Source organism: Setaria italica, chromosome V, assembly GCF_000263155.2.
Source record: "Setaria italica strain Yugu1 chromosome V, Setaria_italica_v2.0, whole genome shotgun sequence".
NCBI classification, from domain to species: domain Eukaryota; kingdom Viridiplantae; phylum Streptophyta; class Magnoliopsida; order Poales; family Poaceae; genus Setaria; species Setaria italica.
This window is the reverse complement of record NC_028454.1, coordinates 35236918-35257972: the sequence shown is the minus strand read 5'-3', so window position 1 is coordinate 35257972 and position 21055 is coordinate 35236918. Positions and strand designations below refer to the sequence as shown.

General features: G+C 45.9%; 1 protein-coding gene across 1 annotated transcript; it reads right to left on the bottom strand.

The window, feature by feature from the left end:
• Positions 1 to 238: 238 nt before the first annotated feature.
• Positions 239 to 2530, bottom strand: LOC101763541 (alliin lyase). Its single transcript, XM_004969701.3, has 5 exons — positions 2126 to 2530; positions 1516 to 1822; positions 1133 to 1425; positions 751 to 1037; positions 239 to 656 (listed from the first exon to the last, which is right to left on the bottom strand). The coding sequence occupies exons 1-5, from the start codon at positions 2476 to 2478 to the stop codon at positions 421 to 423; spliced, it is 1476 nt and encodes a 491-aa protein (XP_004969758.1). The 5' UTR covers positions 2479 to 2530; the 3' UTR covers positions 239 to 420.
• Between the last annotated feature and the right edge of the window lie 18525 nt (positions 2531 to 21055).

Below are 21055 nucleotides of genomic sequence, written 5' to 3'. Positions count from 1 at the left end.
GTCAGAAGATGTTCGGCACCATGATATGGATCATACCCCAAACACTTGTAGTTATCCCAAGTCAGAAGCTTCACTCTCATAAAAGCTATGTTGTGCGGCGGGTAGTGAGTGACTGTGGAGATAATAATCTCCAAAAGATGAATGGACAGGCACAATTGGAATTAGGCTGTCACCGGCCGTAACGTATCCAACGGTCCAGCCAGCAGAGTGATGTGTCAGGCAATGCAGATCTTTCGAGTGAAGTACTCAATCCACCTTTGGGACGCGTTTTTCACACTACCTGAATCGTCGAGTTTCCAAACGTAAGAAAAACATCTGCAATATGTTCCCAGTTACTCTCCAGGTTAAGCAGAGAGACAGTTATTTTCTGGGTTGAACGTTCCGGCACTTTTGGGTGCCCATGGTCCATGGAAGTTCCCTTTACATTACCAAAGTCGTGGAGCTCGAGGCAGGCTCGTCGTAATTCTCGGCATTGACAAGATCCGTAACCCTCTCCATGAGGACTTCGAAGTCGTCATCCGTCTTGAGGAGGCTCAACCTCGTGTACCGGCTGCTAGCTTCGAAGCGAGCGCCTGAACGTGTGATGATCTTTGCCTTCAGCAGCGCCTCGTAGCAGTCGTCGTCTTCCTCCATCTCACACTTCACCCATGCATAGCCTGTCCACCGAGTACAGTTGCAAGAGCCAAGAAGTTCAATAGAAAATGCTTTGAGATGCGATGTAGATATAAAAAAAATTGAGTTGCTGCTGACCTGGCGATGGCTCTCTGATCCGCTTGAAGTAGGTGCAGTACTCGGGAGCCATCCTCTGCAGCGAGATGCGGCGGGAGCGCGACACGACGGCGTTCAGCCTGCGCCATCTGGTTCTCATCACGTCGTGCCCGAAGGCGAAGATGTCCTCCTTGCCGTGCAGATTGGCCAGCATGATCTTCACGATCCCCAGCATCCGCAGCTGGGTATCCCGGGACGCGCCCATGATGCTGTTCTGCACGTAATCGTTGGCCCTCTTGGCCACGTTCTCGTCCCTGATCAGTGCCCACCTGCGTAATGCACGCACAGGAGATGTGTCATTGCCTCTCTCTGTCGTCTCTATACAATTATATAATTCGTGAACCATGCTTGCTACGCGACGAACCCGAATCTGCTGCCGGCGTGCCCGGAGGGCTTGGACATGGTGAACATCATGACATCCTCGTCGGCCGGCGCCGGGATGTGCGTGAAGTGCGGCCAGTAGTAGGCGTGGTCGACGATCACCGGGGCCGAGCCGCCGAGGACGGGCTCGTAGAGCTGGGCGTCCGGGTTGTTGGGCGACGTGACGAACTCGATGAAGCCATCGGTGGAGTTCCGCGACGCGTTGACCCACAGAGCCGTGGTCCCGCCCCATCTGTACTCGCGGCCGTCGAACATCTTCGTCTGTGTCCTGTAAATCTGCACAATCGATCAATGGTTGTAGAGATTCAACGATGACTTGTTCGATTGACCCCATCTCTGAATATATGTGGAGAGAGGCCGGCTTACCGGGTAATACGGCGCGGTGGCGACCACACGGGCCGGCGGCGAGGCGGCGTTGGCGTCCGGGGAGAGCGCGTGCACGAGCGCGTTGATGAGCTGTATGGAGCCGGCGGCGAAGACCACGTGCTTGTCGTCGACGACGGCGTTGCCGACGGCCCTGTGCAGGCGCCGGATCTGGCGCTCGAGCTCCACGGATTGGAACATTTTTTCAATGCCAGTGGCGATGTAGCTCATGCGGTGCCACCCGGAGATCACAACGGCGCTGGCGGCCGCGTGCCGCCGCCAGTATGGCTCCAGGAACAACGGGTTCCCGCTGATCGAATCGTGCACAGGATGAGAACAGGACCGGCGACAGCAGTCAGATGCAGGGCCAGGAAGCTGGCACGCAAAGCGTCATGGTCTGCGATGCGGCCGAGTACGAACGCGACACAAAAGGACCAGGACCAGGACCAGAATTAGACACAGAGAACAGGATTAATAGACGAGGTTTTAGGATTAATCGTCTCATCGCCGTGTCGGAGCTAGGATTAGACATGATCACTTCCCAACATTTGCACACCAAGACATAAGGTACAGAGTAGAGGGCGATCGATTAATTCACGCCGGGATCGCGTACCTGTCGGCGTCGGCGGTGCAGTTGGGCGTGTGGAGGGAGCAGTCCCGCCCGGCGAAGCAGGCGTTGCACTCGCACCCGGGCCGCCCATCCTCGCCGGCGACGCCATCCAAGAACACCTGGCCGTGACCCGAGCAGTCAACGGCGGCCACCGCCTCGGCCTCCCTAGCCGCCTGCAGCGTCCAGCTCAGCCCGCAGCTGCTGCCACCGCCGTCGCCGACCGCGCTGAGAACCCGGGACGGCCGGAACAAGTGGTGCGCGAGGAAGACGGCGTTGAGGAGCAGCGACGTGGAGAGGAGGGCGAGGAGGGCAGGTCGTCGCCTTGCCTGCTGCCCTCCACCAGCTGCCGGCTCCATTGGACGTGCCTTTGTCTGTGCGTTCTAAAAGATGTGCTATTAAATTGTGCTGCGTGCTGGCAGATACAAGAGCATGGGTTGTTCAGCGAAGTAGGAGTAGTTGGAGAGCGAGGACGTACAAGCACCACAATCTCCATGTTACCCCGAAATACTTCTAGAATATAATGTAGTTGATAAACAATACCATGCTCTAGAGAGTACTCGTGTCATGTTAACACGGTGGATATGTTGGCCCTCCTATTAACTTTACCAATTCGTTAATGCTTGCAATGGAGGATAGGCCCAAATTTTCGTTTTGCTGTTTTGCTTTTTTTTTTTTAACGCTCTCACTTCTCTCACATTCGTCTGTTAACTAAATAAAAGTTTTTTTTGAATGAGCCAGCAGGAGAGCTGCTGCTATATTAAAAGAGAGGAAAAGCCCAACGGGCCGTATACAGACGTACTATACAAGCTGTACACTCGCATCCCCGAAACGGAGAGGCAGAACTCCGCTATGACAACTAGTACAAAACGGAACACTCAACCTAAGAGAAAGTCCCCCAAGTGTTTAGCTCCCGCAGCGACCCACGTCGCAGCTTGGTTCTTGATGCCGTCGGTTATCTGGGTAACCGTGCTGTCTTTGTGTTGGAAGACCCTTCGATTTCTCTCTAGCCAGATCTCCCAAAGAACGAGGATAATGAGGGTCCACAACCCTTTCCCCCTGTTCCCCACGGCCACCGGGCTAGCCAGCGTAGCTTTTTTACGGTGGACAATACTACCAGTTGGTAGTATAGAGTATAAGTCCTTTTTTGGCATGGGTAAAATTGTAATTAGCGCGATATATATTATTCGGAGAATATTTTTTCTACCGGTCATTTTCCCCGCACGCCAGTCCCCCGCGATCCATTCCCCACGCGCCGCGTTCTCCCGTCGCGGGCACGCCGCTCCGCCCCCGCCCGCACGCCGCGCCGCCGGTCTCCCGTCATGGGCACGCCACTCCACCCCCGCCAGCACGCCACGCAGCCGGTCTCCCGTCGCGGGCACGCCGCTCCGCCCCTGCCCGCACGCCGCGCCGCCACCGGCCGCACCCTTTCCCCACGCGCTGCCAGTTTCCTACTGCCGGCACGCCGCCCCGACCCCGCCCAAACGCCGCCCTGCCCCATCCCGCACGCCGTGCCGCCACCTCCCGCACGTCACCCCGTCGGTCGCGCCGCCACGCCTTCGCGCCGCCCTGCCTGTCGTGCCGCCACCGCTCAGCCACCGCCACCGCCGCCTCGCCGGCATCGCCCGCACGCTGCCACGCCCTTCTCCCACACGCCGCCACTCCCCCATGTCCCACATCTCCGGTAACAATTCCAGGAGGTCTTATTTTGTAAGAAAGCAACCTTTCCAAGAATTTGGGTATGTAATAAATGTTTCTTGCAGTATTCATTTATGCAACTATGAAATTCTTTGTTATATTTATTTACAAATAAGTGTGAAATAGCTTATTTATTTTTCCCTTATTAGGAATTTACAAGTTTCAGCTATTTCCTGGCCTACTCTAGAAAACAGAGTTTCATTGAACTTGTACTTATTTAAGCGAGAGAAATAGCAACAAAGCTTTAACTTACATAAAACCTAGCACTGCAAACTTTTATTAGAAGAGATTAGAGAGCTGTAGCAAATGGAACCACAACTGGACTAAAGCTCCCAGCCCCAATGAGGTTATCAGATGAAAAATCATTAGTTGCGTGGGCTAATTCAGCATAAGATACCCTCATGTGTTGTTCACCAATGACTGAGCTCTGTTGGTTTTCTTTTATTTTTTTATTCTTTCTGTATAATGAAGACAGTGCAAATTCTAAAATGCAACAAAAACACAACCACTGCATATGGCAACTATTATGGCAAGTTTTTACAATGGCTTATTCCTGGAGTGGTTAGAGCAGGGTGGCAATTTCAGTTGAGGGTTACCACCACAAAGGCCATCATTTCCAGCATTGGTTAGGTCAGACGGTGTATTGCTTAGCTAATTGCTGCTGATTATTTTAATATTAACCTGCAATTGCAGATGTGGTAAGCTTTGTTAGTTAGGTTGGGATGAAGAACTTCAGTTCCGTCCTATGTTGATACGAAGGTTTTCTTTGAAATGGTTGTAATACTTGTAATTTTTTTGTTGTAGGTTACCGTAATGGAGGCAGAAGGGTACGTTAGCCTGGAGGAAACTAAAGAATATAAGTGTATTGTAGATCAGACTTTTACGAGGGAGGAAGATTTCTATGAGTTTTACAATGATTATGCATACCATAAAGGGTTCAATATCAGAAAGGGCAGAGTTAGGTACAAGACAGGCACCAAAGAGGTGATATGGAGAAGACTCATGTGCTCCTGTGAAGGATATAGATCTGTTAAGTACTTTGAAAGGATGGATAAAAAAAGACAGCTGCGTGCCCTCACCCGTTGTGGATGCACGGCTAGGCTTGATGTGGAGTGGAGTGAAAGTATTGGCATCTGGTATGTGAAGGACTTTGTGGATGTCCATACACATGCCCTTGCAAAACCAGAGCATGTTTTTATTTTGCGGTCTCATTGAGGGCTTAATGATCCTCAGAAAGTGGAGGCAGTAGAGCTGGGACTAGGTGGGCTGCGTCCATTTCAGATCATGGACGTAATGGAGGCCAGCCACGGTGGTCCAGGGGAGACTGGATTTCTTTCGCAGGACTTGTACAATTTCTTTTCAAGGTACAAGAAGGGAAAGGTTGAAGGAAGCGATGTAGAATTTGTGTTGAATCATATGCGTCAGATGCAAGAGAAAGATCCGGAGTTCTTTTTCACATTTAGTGTGGATGCACAAGGCAGGTTGAAGAACCTATTTTGGTCGGATGCACAGTCGCAGATAGACTATGGTGTTTTCGGAGACGTCGTTGTATTCGACAGCACTTACCGAGTGAACCGGTACAATCTTCCATTTGTCCCTTTTATAGGAGTTAACCATCATAGAAGCACAGTTGTCTTTGGCTGTGGTATTTTATCGGATGAAACTATCTTGTCATATGTGTGGCTCCTTGAGGCTTTACTGGAGGTGATGCACCAGAAGCATCCAAAATCCTTAATCACTGATGGGGACGCAGCGATGATGAGAGCTATTGAGATTGTCATGCCTGATGCAGATCATAGATTGTGCAGTTGGCACATAGAGCAGAACATGCTGAAACGGTTTCGTGGTTCGAAGCTCAAGGATTTCAGGAAGTTCATATACCATGCAATGGAGGAGGGTGAATCTGATAGGCTTTGGAGAGAGTTTAGAGGTACCCATAATATCAAAGAAGATAACCTATGGGTAAATAGGATGTACGAACTTAGAAGGAAGTGGGCTGCCACATTCACAAGAGGGAGACATTTCTTGGGCATGCAAAGCAATCAGAGGAGCGAGAGTCTGAACTCAAGGCTTCACAACCATTTAGACCGAAAGATGTCCTTGGTTGATTTAATGGAGCATTACGAGTTTTGCCTATCACGCATTCGTCGGAATGAGATTGAGCTTGATGCGAAGGCTCTATGTTCTATCCCATTCACTAAGGTTTCTGCTGATGTTCTTGAGAAAAGTGTTGCGTAGATCTTCACACCAACTATTTTCCAGAAAGTGAGCTTCCAGATAAAAAAATCAAGTAATTGGTCGGTGACAGAGGTGACATTGCAGAATGGGTGTTTGAGGTATGAGGTTTCATTGCAAGGCAACAACAAGCGTTGGTTTCACGTGACTTGTACCTTTGGGTCATCGTTGGTTGATGCTAGATGCCATTGCCAGAAGCTGGAGCGGGAAGGAATTCCATGTGCACATACTTTCTGTGTCATGAAGTATTCTCGTATAGAGAGCATCCCTCCTTGTTGTGTTTACGTGAGGTGGACTATGAATGCGAAGAGTGCTTTCCCAACGGAGATGCGTACCAACACGCATGTTTGGACTGAACAAATGGATCGTTACCATTCCCTTCGCTCAAAGGGCAATCGTGCTTTATTCAAAGTTTCTAGGAGCCAAGGTGAGACGGAGAGGGTAATGAAGTTACTTGATGATATTTTGAAAGAAGACACGCATGAGCAAGGGATGGAAGAGGAAACGACATTTGGGCCTTTGCCGGCTCATTCTCAGCAGCCAACCAGCCTGGTGGCACCAAAGTACTTGATCCAGTGAAGATTGTTTCGAAAGGTGCTCCGCGATCCAACAAGAGGTGGAAGGCAAGTCATGAATTCTGGGAAACTGTTTGAAAATATGTAGGTTAGATAGTTAAATTTTTTATTTATGCCATCGGGCATGCAGGTGTTTGGTTTTTGTTTCCAGAGTTAGGATGTTTCATGTTCTACCTGCAACAGAAAGATGTGCACAGTAGTTAGGATGACATCTTGAGAACAATGAAGGACTGCAACATTCAGGTAACTGGAGCTCTGTTCATGATCATACTTTTATAGAGTTCAATTGACTTGTGTATTATCTTATATCATGATTTGGTACTGTCTCAGATATTTTATGGGCGATTCAGATCAGACAAGAAAGGGTGAGGTAATAAAGGTTGTCGAGAGGTTGATCTTTTTGTCAAACAAGTAGATGGCAAGAAGGTTATTGATCCTGAGAAACAGGAGGTTCTGAGGTCACGCCTGAGGTCTGAGATGCTCCATCCGGGAAGGGACGACCGCGCGTATTCTATGATGCTCTTCTTGCTCTGAAAGCACTTGGAATCTGCATTTTCTCTGTAAGAATTCTAGAACTAACTAATTTTAGAAGGTAGCAAGTCAGTTCATTGTGAGTTAGTATTTATTCTTGTTCATTTCAGGCTGAAATTGGGAGACAGTCAGCATCAGAGCGTCAATGGGAGGTCTACAGATTCCTCCTGGATGACAGCAAAGAATTCCCTCTGGCAAACAGTCCAACTAATTGGAACCGTGTTGTCGATAGGGTAAGAAAAACGCTGATGGGCTGTTACAACTAAGGCTCGGGTTATGTCTCCAAAGAATCCAAAGCTTGCAGGCGACTGATACAGTCAGCTCCAATGTATCCCATAAATTATGTACTTGAAATTATGCGCACTCCAGAATCCAGAATGTAGTGTGCATTCCAAGTGATGCACTCGCTGACCAAATTGGTATCTCGAGCTCCATTGTCACTGCCCACAGTTGACTGCTCTGTCAAGGTAAATGGTGATGGGAATGCCGAAGCTTCATCTAGGCCTCCAGCCCTCCACTATGTCGTGAATTTCAGAGCTGGCAGTATATTTATATTGAAGCAATGCAAGACTTTTGGCAAGTGATGTTTGCTGGAGTTGCATCTTCTGATCAACATTGAGCATATGGTCGCTGGCAACAAAGAAAGTAGAGATTGCACGCCACAATCTCCCTGCCTCTGCTGTGTTGTGCACATGCTGAGAAAGAAAGATATGAGAAGATCGGAAAAAGGAGCATGTTTGGTGGGAGGTGCAAATCACAGGAGCAATGATTGAGCTTTTGTTTGGTTCAGGGGATTACTGGATGCTGACACAGATACATGCATGAGCCGGTCTGTTGTAAATTATTTTAGTGGAGATGTTGTTGTCCTCCTGCGTCTGCTTCACCACCTTTGCCTTGTTTTCCTGCCTCCTTCCTACCTTTCCCTGTATGATTGCTGCTTGTACTTTCAGAATAGAAAGAGAGGAGTAATGTAAAGCCCGGCCTCCTCATGTAAGCGCAATTTGTACTTGTTTGTAAGGATGCATATACATATATGATACATTGTGCAAAAGTGCAATTGTTTTTGCAAAGCATATGTATTCAAGTTAAATGGTGAGTTCGTTTCATACTATTGAATTATTTCATATTTTTATATATAACGAATTTAACGAATTTGGTGTCAGTGCCGGCACTAGTACCTGCGAAATGCAAAAAGCCTACCGATTTGGACCATCCTTCCGGAAGCTGCTCCTAATCCTAATCTCACCACCAACCTGCATAGTACTAGTACGCAACGGTGTGCCCAACAATTACCCATCGTTTTATACACCTTAACAGATAGAGAATTCATACGTGCAATAAAATATTCAATTTGAAAACTAACTCTATCCATCATCTCCAAGACAGAATTAACACGTAAAGATAACAGATTCAAATTGGTAGAAGATATCCGGATATCCATACAGTACAAATTCCTAGATAAATAAATACCCCCCATCTGGGAATTTGTCTCACGCCTCCATCTCCTCACGCCTCCATTTCCTCAACATGGAGCAGAACCATATACCTGACGCACGACACAAGGAGCATGCCCCACCTGCGCGACTTGATCCAATTACACCTGTGCCATCCTATCCAGTAAGTTCAATCTTGCCTGCAACAATACAGTTTATGATCAGTTTATCAATACAACATGACATGGAAAAAAATTATATTTGTCCTAATTTTTTAATCAGATCCATTCACCCCAGGGAAACAATGGGGTACAGGCCATCTATAATGGTCACTTGGAGGATAACACTGATGACGAATCAGATTATGAAGACCCTATCGTTAGCTTTACTGAGGACCCATTCACCTATCCACCCAAGATAGAAAGGAAGCCAGTACAATTTTTTTCTGCTCTTTTTGTTGCCATCATCATATTTTAAACCGTTATGATTTAATTAATCACAATTTTATAGGTGTCAAAGGCCTATGGTGACATAATGGCCAAATTACACGCCATGGATACCCGGGAATACAGAGACTACAACTACCTAAAAACTGCACAGGATTCAACCTGTCAGCAAGTAAAAGAAATTACTAGCGCCTTTCACACAATTCAACGTTCACTGATTGACATTAAGTGCTACAACCAGGTACGTACTGATAAATTTTGAATCCTACATGTGAGTTTGACTTGCCTACTCACAACCTTGTAGCCTGAAGAGCAGATCAACGAATTTGGTTTGGCACGACAGAATGTAGCACAAGGGCGACTGATTTCAAGCACAGCCGGAGAGGCACCTAGGCCAATTGATGAAAAAGTAAGTAAGTTCTATGATCATGATACTAATCCAGGTCCCTATGATAGCACAAAAAGGAGGCGAGGCGAGTCGGATAAACCTAATGTAAAGAAAGGTAATATGAAGTGTTTCCAATCTAACATTTGACATTAATTCATATCGGTAACTGATACTATGTGATGATGTGATTGCAGAGTTCAGCTGTTTCATGGATGAATTTCTTCAAGTTATGAATATAAACAGAGGCAACGATGACGATATCCTTATCAAAATAAAGGGTATTGTATTAACAAGAAGATGACGATATCATTATCAAAATAAAGGGTATTGTATTAACAAGAAAGGAGATTCACACTTTGACTATAAAGTATGACTACGACTCTTTCAACAAATGTTTAGATGACAAGGTCTGTCCTTAAACATTGTTCATTTACTTGTTGTTTAAGATACCAACATTAAGATGTGAAGTGGAGTGTCATTTAAGTACCTTGTTCTTACTGTCCTGATCAATTAATGGTTCTGTTGCTTCTGTATTATATTGCTCTATGTCAGTTGGCACCCCCAGCTACAATAAAATAATGATGCATCAAAACTTTAATTAGTAATTAGATAGGCAAGCTCATGCAGATAATTATTGTATCATGCAGATAGTAGATGCACGCATACATGACATGTGGGGGAAGATCCCGGACGACAAACGGATGTTCACCAATGTTTACCTGGAGAACACGCACATTCCTGCAAGGTTCCAGTACACACAGAGACATGAGGCTGAGCTATGTGAAGAAGAAAAAATGCACAGGCGTGCAGTTGCATTTAAATACGTCAGTCATGAAATGGTAGGACATATTTACTTAACTGCTAGTCAATACTTTCATGCGTTCAATACTGACTACAACATTTGTAGGTATTTCTCCCAATGCGTGTGCAGACACACTGGTTCTTGATGGTAGTGAACGCTTATTTGCGAATTGTACAAGTATTGAACTCCGACAAACAATTCGTTGCAAAAATAGTGCAACAAGTCAGGAATATGGTGAGGTTTAAGTATGCTTTGTACTGTTCCATTTTGATTGCACATTATGAAATAACATTATATGAAATAGGTTGAAGGCTTGCACTGTTATTTGGAGATCATTCAAAACGACGAGAAGGAGGACTACCATCGGTGGAAGGATTTTAATATCAAGACCTGGGACATCGACATGCTCGGTGGATTACCGCAACAGGAGGACAGGACATCATCCGGCCTATTCATGCTCAAGTACATGGAGCACTGGAATGGTTACAGACTACAAAAAGGCTTCACACGATACCTTATTGATGAGTTTAGATCTAAGCTTGCAGCTATACTGGTGAACTCGGTCTTCAATGAGGAGCAGACTATGAAGGGATCCCCTGAGATCTAGTTCGACTCTTACAATTTAAAAAGTTATCTTCAGTTTTAGTTCCTACAATTTAAGTGTACTGCTATTCAGTGTGTTACATGCTCATTATCGCAAACAAGTCTGCAAACAAAGAATTCACGAAACACACATTAAGCATCCTGACCTTGTCCTTGCCCGGGGAGGGGATAACACACAGGAGGGCGGCGAGCTGGGAAGGGTGCGTACTTGGCCTTGCCCGTGGAGTCCTGGACGCTGGTGCGGAGCCGCCTGAGGTCGTCTGCCTGGTCGGCGCCGGCGGCAGAGCTACTACTGATGCTTGGGGTCGGGCTCCCAGGTGAGCGAGTCGAGGGAGACCGGCGCGAGCCCTTCCCCGGCATGCGCGGGTGCGGTGCGATGCGGGGTGAGGGGGCGGCGCGATCCAGAATGGAACGGGGGCGGCGTGAATGAGGGGGTGAGGGCGGAATGAGTCGGGCGGAAGGGATCGTAGGGTTCGTAGAGGCATGAGGTGTTGTTGGGCCGGGCCGTTTCTCAAATTCGGCCAAGTACGGGCGAAATAAACTGACAACTATATTATTGCATGTAACACCATCTATAAAGTTTATAATTTATGATAATATAAAAAAGAAAATAGTTTGTGACAATTTAAGTTTCATAATTCAAAAATAATGATATACTTTGTTTCAATTTTTAAACTTACATGAAAACTTTATTGATGACCTTATAGTTTGTGTCATAATTCAAAAACCATGATATAGTTTCATAATCCATGTAGTTTGTGTCATTATGTTCATGTTAGATGAAGGCGCGTGCTTTGTGACTTGTGGTCTTCAAGAGTACATGTATGGCCATGTAGGGGAACATGGTACATAGACAATTGCATGGCAAGTCAAATGGGCTAACAAGGTGCTACTGGTCTAATCTCACTTTTGGTGGTGGTATTGCGTACTAACTACAATGCCATGTAGAGGAACATGAGACATAGGCAAATGAATGACAGGCCAAAGGTGCCAAACAGTTTTGACTGACATAGTGACATGTCAAGTAGCTGTCGGGAGCAAAATGTGGTACATGCCACCTTCGAAAACCTATATACAAACTTAAGCTCATAATTTTGAAATTACATGAATTTACAAAAAAAGGTAACATTCCAAAAAATTACTAATGATTTTGGCTATGCAAAATTATTGAGTGTTTATATACTAAAGTAAGGATAAATATTGCAAAATAAAAAAGTTAAAAAAAATGGCGACTTAAAAAAATTCTTCAAGGAGATCGAACCCATGCTCTTTTAAGCCAAAACCCACTGCCTAATCCACCGGGATACTAGAGTACATTTATTACATGTGCATTAATAAATTTATTGGTACCTTCATCCGACCCATGTTGTACCCTTCATCGGTTCTCGTTGGCCTTCAGCCGTTTGCCTCCCGAGGATCGGAAGAGGAACAGCATCTCCAGGATGGAGGTCAGCTCTGTGCCGAGTAGGCCTGCAGGCTGCAGTTAACTGGCTATACGGCCATGGTAGCGAGTACAGCGTCTGCGCGTGTTTCTTGTGTTCTGATTCTTGAATCGTTCAGCAATGTACTTACGAACCCCGGAGAGATTCGTGGCAGGGGACAATCTTATCTGTGGTGCCCCTGTGCCGGGGAAAGAAAGCTGCGTCGCGTTGAGGCCACGTCGTACAGGGAGTGCGCCGCGACAGGAGGAAGCCAGGGGAGCGTGTGTGGCGGGGCCATCGTATCTCGCGGGGATCGATGTGGACTAGTTTATTAATTAATGATACGATACGGGCCGGTCAGCGACAGCACGTAATTTAATGTAAACTAACTCTTCACGTGAGGATATCACAGCACGTAATTTAAACTAACTCTTCGCGTGAGGATATCACAGCACCTAATTTAAAATAACACTTGACGTGAGATAATAAAAACAATCTTGCTTCACACGGACAACAATCTTGGTTCACATGGACATCTCTGGCCTTCTCTGGCTTGTCAATCTTGCAGCAGCCAGGAAGGGTAGAAGGCAGCTACAGCGGTAGGAAGGTAGCAGGCAGCGGCAGTTTACCATCTTGCTTCACATCAGACAACTCAGCCACCATGGATGTGGACGGAGCTACTTCTTCGGTGCCACCCATCAATCCTGACACACAAGAGCAGGACCATACACCACCTGCGCAACATAAGGAGCATGCACCACTTGCACTAATTGATCCAATTACATCTCTCCCATTCAATCTAGTAAGTTCAATCTTATCTGTAACGATAAAGTTTATGATTAGTTTTATCAATACGACATGACATGTAAAAAAACTGAACAGGATCAGATTCATTCAACCAATTTTGAGCCACCAAGGTAGATCAAGAAGCAACCAAGCTCTACAAGCCGTGTAAGTCTTCCTGCCTGCTATGAAAAACAACTTAGAAGGAACTAGTGCTACAAGCTGCCACTGGTCAAACTCATAGTCTTCATACAAACTCTCACTGCAAATAGACAGATTACCACATTAGAGTTATGTAACTACGACATAACTTTGAAAACCGATTCTAGACTTAACCAAAACTGTGATGTGCATGAGCTTGTTCAAGACATAGATACTCATATCGTTAACAAGGATATTATTGTTTAAAGCTAAATACAATTAGACAAAAGGGAAATGTATCAGAACTTACCTTCTTGATAAGAAGAATGTGGAAAAAAAGAAGTTGGGCAATCGGGAGTGAAGCGACCATGGCTAGGATGCTACATGATGCCTGTGTCAACAAAGATCAATAATTTAACCAATATCTCAAGAAAGATTGGTGAAAAGAGCTGGCTAATTTAATAACCTTTGAACTATTCAGTATCTGAAAGTAGGATGACAGTTCATACCACCACAATCACGAAAGGCACTAAAGAGAAGCTGCTCATGTTTTACCGTTGCATTTGGTAGATCGGAGGATGTTTAGGTGACTTAGGGTTAGGTTAGTGATTTGAATTTTGAATGAAATGCAATGGTGTTTTGTGTTAGATGATACGTAGTTCATACGCAATGGAGTCTCTGCCCGCGATATTGACGTGTAGAACTTGTCGATTTAGGTATGTATTCATTGAATCGTATAGTGCAATGTATATGTGTATTTTTTATTTGCAATTTGTCCAATATATGTAATGTGTGTAGTTGATATGTCGAATATGTGCAATGTGTAGTGTATATGACATGGTGAAATGTTTGTATTTTGTAGATGGATCGTTTAGTTCGATTTTTTGATGGTGGTGTTGTGAAACAAAATGGGGAGTTAGAGAATATGAATGAGTCAATTGAATTCTTCGATGGTCCTCCAAGTTTTAGTGATTTAGTTGACCGTGTAATGAGGAAGTATGGATGTAGAGTGGATGAGATCAGTTTGAGAGGTCGTTTTGATTGTGGGAAAGCTAGAGCTCATTATGTTCTCATGAAGTTAGCATCCGATGCGAATTGGAAGCACTATAAGGATGTTGTGCATGAAGCTAATGTTGCATGTTTGGAGGTTATAGTCGAAATTGTTCGTATGCCTGGCCCAAATGTTGTCATGAGGGAGGAAGTGGCGGTAGTGAACCATAATGGTACCCAGGAGTCAGAAATGTTGCATCACGTGTTAGGTGAAACAGAACGTGATTTTGACTTGGCTATTGCCAATGATGATTTTCCCAATAACATTTTTGAGAGGGATGAAGCAAATATAGATGTTGATAATGTCTCTATGGGTTCCGAAGATTGTGAATTGGTGGAAGATGGGGTAGTAGGTGTGGAGGTAGAGGAGGAATCACTATTTGAGAGTGGTGGGCATGAATATGAGAACGTCGGGGTAGAAAATGAAGAGGATGGACCGCAATTTGACACCGCAACCGTGCATGATGTAGAAGGCATTCGTTGTATGGACGATTGTTTTTCTTACACCCAGTATGAGTTGCGGTTGTTAAAAGAACGTGATATCGAACTGCCATCCATTCCCAATGATAAGGACATAAGTATGGTTCACAAAGCAATATGTGAATCTAGTATGGTGAATGCCGAAGGGACGTCCATTGGTCAGAGTCCAGTGATTAAGAAGGGGATGAAGTTCAATAGTCTTGAGGAGCTGAAGTTTTTCTTGGCTGACTACGCGGTGAGGTTACATAGACCTTTTAGCGTAGTTCACTCTGACAAGAACTTAAGATACAATGTGATGTGCAAGCAAGGATGCCATTGGCGTGTATGGTCTCGGCTAATATCAAGCACCGGACAATGGAGAATTTCAATTGTTGTGCAACCGCATACTTGTCGGTCGTCACAGCCGAAGCGAGAGCATGTACAGTGCACAGCAAAGTACCTTGGACGGCGTATCCTAGGCATTATCCGTAAAGACAGCGAGACATCGGTGCCATCACTCGTGGAGTCCATCTTCATCTTTAGTGGGTACCGTGTGAAGTATTCGAAGGCTTGGCGGGCAAAGCAACACGCTGTTGCCCTGCTTTGGGGCGACTGGAAGGAGTCGTACGGCATGGTTCCTAGGGTACTCTCAGCTATGACCTACTACAATCCCGGAGTTAAATGGTGCATCGACTCATGTGGCATGATGCTTCCTGACAATGGAGTTTTGAAGCATATACTGCAAAGGGTATTTTGGTGCTTCCCTCAATGTAGTGAGGCATTTCAACATTGCCGTCCTGTGATACTTGTGGACGGTACATTCTTGACTGGCAAGTACAAGGGTACATTAATGATGGCAGTTGCTGTAGATCCAGAACAACAGCTTGTGCCTCTTGCTTTTGCCTTGGTCGAGAGTGAGAATAATGAGAGTTGGTCATGGTTTATGAAACTTGTTCGGGTACATGTTCTTGGACCTTCACGGATAGTGTGTATGATATCAGATAGGCATCATGGGCTCCTAAATTGTGCGAAGGACCACATTGATGGTTTTCCACCGCTTGTGCATAGGTGGTGCACGAGGCACTTTGCTGCCAACATGTCGCGTCGGCAGAAGAGCAATCGTGTGATTGGAAAATTGAAATTATTATGCAAGGTTCATACAGAGAGAGAATTTTGTGAGAAGTTAGAAGATTTAGTGAAGGACTTGAACGACGACGCAAAAGAATGGTTGAAGGGTGAAATGGAGGACAAGGATAAATGGGCGCAGGCTTTCGATGAGGGAGGGATGCGTTGGGGTATTATGACCACGAACTACTCGGAATCACTCAACGGAGTTTTCAAAGGCATCCGAAGTAGGCCCGTCGCTGGAATTATTGAATACACATTCGAAAAATGCAACGCCTACTTTGTGAACCGATGGCGAAAGGCACGTGAAATGTTGGATCAAGGCTATAGAATTGGGCAAGTTGCAGATGATTATTTATCAGAGGCTGAGCTTAGATCCGTGCACCACTTAGAAGAACCGTATGGGCCAGAAAGGATGGTGTATTCTATAAGAAGTTATGGTACGACTAACATTGGGGGTGAGAGTCATGGAGGCCGACACTACAGAGTGGATCTGCACGAAGTTTCGTGCACCTGCAATGTTCCTCAATTGTTGCACCTTCCATGTTCACACTTCATTACAGCTTGCAAGGCAAGAGGTCTTAACTATGAAAGCCCCTTGTACATGTCACCGTTATACGTTTCGGATTGTGCAGCGCGCTCCTGACGCCCCACCCCCCTGGCCCGAAACCTACTGAAAGTTTACTAAAATTGGCACGGCAGCGCACTCCTGCCGTGCCAGGCCTCCTAGCGCGGCAAGGCCCGCCACCACCACCCGGCGAAACCTACTGAAAGCGTGTTTAACTTGGCGCGACAGCGCACCCCTGCCGCGCCAGGCCGCCTGGCGCGGCAAGACCGGCCACCCCCCCCGGAACCCTACTGAAAGTGTATTGCAGTTGGCGCGTCAGCTCACTCCTGCCGCGCCAGGCCGCCTGGCGCGGCAAGCCTCCCCCCCCCACCGGCTGGAAACCTACTGAAAGTTCATTTCGTTTGGCGCGGCAGCTAACTTCTGCCGCGCCAGGCCGCCTGGCGCGGCAAGGCCCTCCCCCGGTGAAACCCTACTGAAAGGTCGTTTTGGTTGGCGCGGCAAGGCCCACTTGCCGCGCCAGGCGGAGTGGCGCGGCAAGGCCCACACCCCCCCCCCCCCGCGAAACATACTGAAAGTTCGGTTCGTTTGACGCGGCAAGCCCCCTCCCCTACCACCAGCGCATTTCTGCTTCGCCAGGCAGAGTGGCGTAGCAAGCCTGTGGTTAGGATAGAGTAATGTTTATTAGTAGGCCCGGTAATTCTAACTACATTTAACACAAGGCAGAGGGTACTAACAAGACGCCCACAGAGTGTTCTGCAATAGGATTAGATCAGACCGGTGCGCAATCATGGATAAGAAGAACACACACATGCATTAAATGTTAGGGGTACGTATTGCCCCATTCGTACTTCGTCTTCTACTATTATTGCATCACAAATGCCTTCATTTTCTTGCCTTTCTGACATAGGAAGTACTCACTGCAAAGGGTGGATCTAGAAGAGAGTAAAAATGGGGCTGAACTAGCATCCCAATTTGCTTGCACTTGTGGTCCATCATGCACAGGTGCCTCAAATACCTTTCTTCAACTTTGGCAAATGAAACGATTGGTCACTTTGGCAGTGTACTTCTCCGGCCCACTGCAAGTACACTGCAAGTACACCCGCTCTACCAGCGCTATGCCTTCCTCCTCCTCCACCGCCCACTCCTCCTCGTCCTCCATCCAAATCATCGATCCCATCGAAGCTACTACTATTTCTTTCACACTCTAGCGCACAACGCATGCACGCCAGTCTCGTGCAGTCGCGTCGCGCCTATAGAACCGGGCCACTGCCCTCTGCTCTTCCTTCCTGCAACTTGACCGAAAATCTACTCGATGGTGTTCCTTCGTACGAGAATACGAAGCATCCCACCGCCCGCCGCCCCATCACCCGCTCGGAGAGGAAACTTTGATGTGTTTGGACATAGTTCTCTCGGAAATGAAAATAGTTTTTGACAACTAATTGTAGTTCCCAGAATAAACATACACATAGTTTTCTCATAAAAGAACATAGTTTTCACAGCTACAGAGAAACATGATCCAGCTACATCAACACGTTCATCTAGTCCGAGTCACCTTTGTATAGTAACTCGTCATCATCATCATCATCATCATCTCCGGCAACAACAACTCCCTTGCCTTTCTTATCGACATTAACCTTACCAACAGGTAAATCGGCAACAATAGCCTTCATCGTCTCCATCTGTGCCTCTTCCGTTTTTTGTTGTAACTCTTCCATTTCAATCCTTCTCTTTCTTGCCCTAACTTGCTGCAAATATTCTTCCCATGAACCCTTAGGGTATTTCACATTCGGATCAACCACATAACCTAAGCGATCTCTTTCCTCCCTCAACCTTTGTTTCTCCAACTCCCTCTCCTCCTGCAACTTCCTCCTATTTTCTCTCTTCTCATTTTCAGTTAGAGGTCGTGGATACTTGGATCTATTTTGCCTCCAATACTTAATAATAGTTTCCCTTGCATAAAGTCCTTCAGGTTCCACTCCAGTCTCATGCACCATATCTTGATATATTTTCCCCCAAAGCAAGTCGTCGTCAGGAATAGGCACATCATACTCCTTCCTAATCTTTTCTTTAATTTCTTGTTGTTTCCTTGACTTCCATGGTTCCGATGTATTTCCCAACTTTAATAACAAATCATATCGACCACAAAAATCTTCCCAATCACATGTCCTTCCCTCCTGCAACAACAATTCAATATTCTTACAAATTTGAAACAAGTTCCAACCTTCATAACACATAAGAGACGAGTAGTTACTAACCCAGTAATCGCCATGTGCATTTCCACAGAACGAACCATATCCAAGTTCAGAAGGCACCACACCTTCTGTTGCCAATATACCACACTTGCATCTATCACTAGGAGAGGACACACATGGCCACGGTGCCTTTCCACTTTCGAACTCCCGCACTTGCTCCTCTGTTGGCCACATTGCCATTGGACCGTATATATACTCATTGAAATCACACAACGGCCACCCATCCTGCAAAAAACCCGTGACGTGAACTACTCATATGTAAAGTAACTACAAAATGCTGCTCCAACTTCCAAGCAATAACATCAAGTAAAAGTATGAACAATATACTGCAAAATTATAACTGCTAGCTAAACGACATACTAATATTCTCGTAATATACTTACATGAGTCTTTAGGGAGCATCGAAAGAATGGAGTAAACTTAGGTGGATCCCCTAAGTTAGAACGCATAAGCTTAGCAGGAACACCACACTTGCACATGGGAGGATCCCTCACACGCCTACAAGCAGCCTCCTGCTTCTCCTCCTCGGTCATCCTAGGTGGGTTTGGTGGAGGAGGAACCCAACGCCTAAACTGATGGTATGGTTTAAGCTCTGTGCTATGATATGGGAATAGGCGGATCCTAGGATCATATTTGTCGGGTCCATCGATCCACTGAAAGAAATCACAAGGTGCGGCAGGCATTGTATCAAAAGTCCATTTGCATACATAGAAGGCTCTTCCGGCTGTCTTTGGATGCTTTGATTGTTTCACCTCTGCTTGCGCTCCGCATCTACATATGAGGTACCGGAAGGGCAGGAGGTACGGGACCAGCACCATCGGACTCGCCCACATAACGCACATACCACGTACGCCGTTAGTATTCACAACCAAACGACGCCATCTCACCTGGAAATCAAGTGCAACAAATCTAATACACAAATAAACTTTACACACGTAATCCATACGAGTTATATACATCATTTTGATAAAATGTAAACACTCGATCTACAAAATACAAACACTGAAACATATCAACTATAGCAACTATATTAACGAACAAAAATATGAGACTAATTAATTGAAGATATAAAAAAAATACATGTCATGTAAACCACAAATTTGGATGAATATATACCTAAATCGAAGCATTCAACAAGTTCTACACGTCAATATCGCGGGCAGAGACTTAATTGCGTATGAACTACGTATCATCTAACACAAAACACCATTGCATTTCATTCAAAATTCAAATCATTAACCTAACCCTAAGTCACCTAAACATCCTCCGATCTACCAAATGCAACGGTAAAACACGAGAAAAAGTAGGGGAATACCTTCCATACGAAGCAGGGATCGATTTTCACTACTTTTCCCCACCCAAATCGTCGGATTTTGGGTGGATTTGGGGGTGGGGCGGTGGGGGCCGGCGCTACAAGGTGCTGGTGTGTGGGGTGTCTGGAGGAGGAAGAAAGGAGGGAGGGAGGAGGAAGGGAGCCGGCGCGCGGATTTAGTGCTGGCCCTGCCGCACCAGGCGGGCTGGCGCGGCGAACGCCCGCCCACATCAGCGCCCACCTGGCGCCGCGACTGGCCGCGCCAGCGTGGCAGGGGCCGCCGCGCCAGTGCAGGCGGTCTGGCGCGGCCAAAAGGGTCACACCGCGCAAATAAAGTGCGGGTGAGGTTATTTTTAAAAATAAAAAAAAAGGGTTAAAAATAAAAAAAGTTCCCCGGCAGTGATGATCAAAACCATCTACACATTTGTCACAAACTCTGCAATGCTTGCTATAATTCAACACCTACAAAGGAAATAGCAGACTATTAATATGTTTATTGAAAAAAAACATAGATCAACACCAATTACAAGAAACATACCTGAACTTCACATAAGCTGCAAAAAAACATCCCTTGTTATGTTCCCAGTACCAGTTATGTTCCCAGGATATGGGCCAATTTTCTTTCTGAAGCAACTCTAATTATTATTTTCCTTCAGGGTACATGTAAATGCTCGCAGAAATTACTAGTAGAGATTATAAGCATGTTGAACCAAGAACAAAAGGATGCTATTGAGAAAGCAGGATTTGGTTCTTTACTTAAGCTTAAGGACATAGAGATTCGACGTGAGCTATGCAAGGAGATTGCGTACAGTTTCGACTTAGACAAAGAAGAATTCAACATTCAAGAAAACAAGGTGAAAATATCCATCAAAGATGTTGAGCATATACTAGGCTTTCCATCCCAAGGCGATGAAATAAAGGAGCATCATTCATCGGAGTTGAGGGAATATTTAAGCAAGAACAAAACCTATGGTGATGACTTTATTCGCATATTTGTGTTGTACACCATTGGTTTCTACTTGTGCCCAACACTACAGCCATACGTCAAATCAGATTATCTTGGGCTCGTTGAAGAAATTGATAATATCAAGAACCTGAACTGGAGCAGCCTGGT

What these genes read in the sequence shown, in the direction of transcription:
- LOC101763541 (XM_004969701.3), bottom strand. Translation starts at nt 2,478, where the DNA reads ATGGAGCCGGCAGCTGGTGGAGGGCAGCAGGCAAGGCGACGACCTGCC. An exon ending in TGCACCGCCGACGCCGACAG is followed by an intron (nt 1,823 to 2,125) that starts GTACGCGATCCC and finishes CGATTCGATCAG; the next exon opens with CGGGAACCCGTTGTTCCTGG. An exon ending in CACGCCGGCAGCAGATTCGG is followed by an intron (nt 1,038 to 1,132) that starts GTTCGTCGCGTA and finishes TGCATTACGCAG; the next exon opens with GTGGGCACTGATCAGGGACG.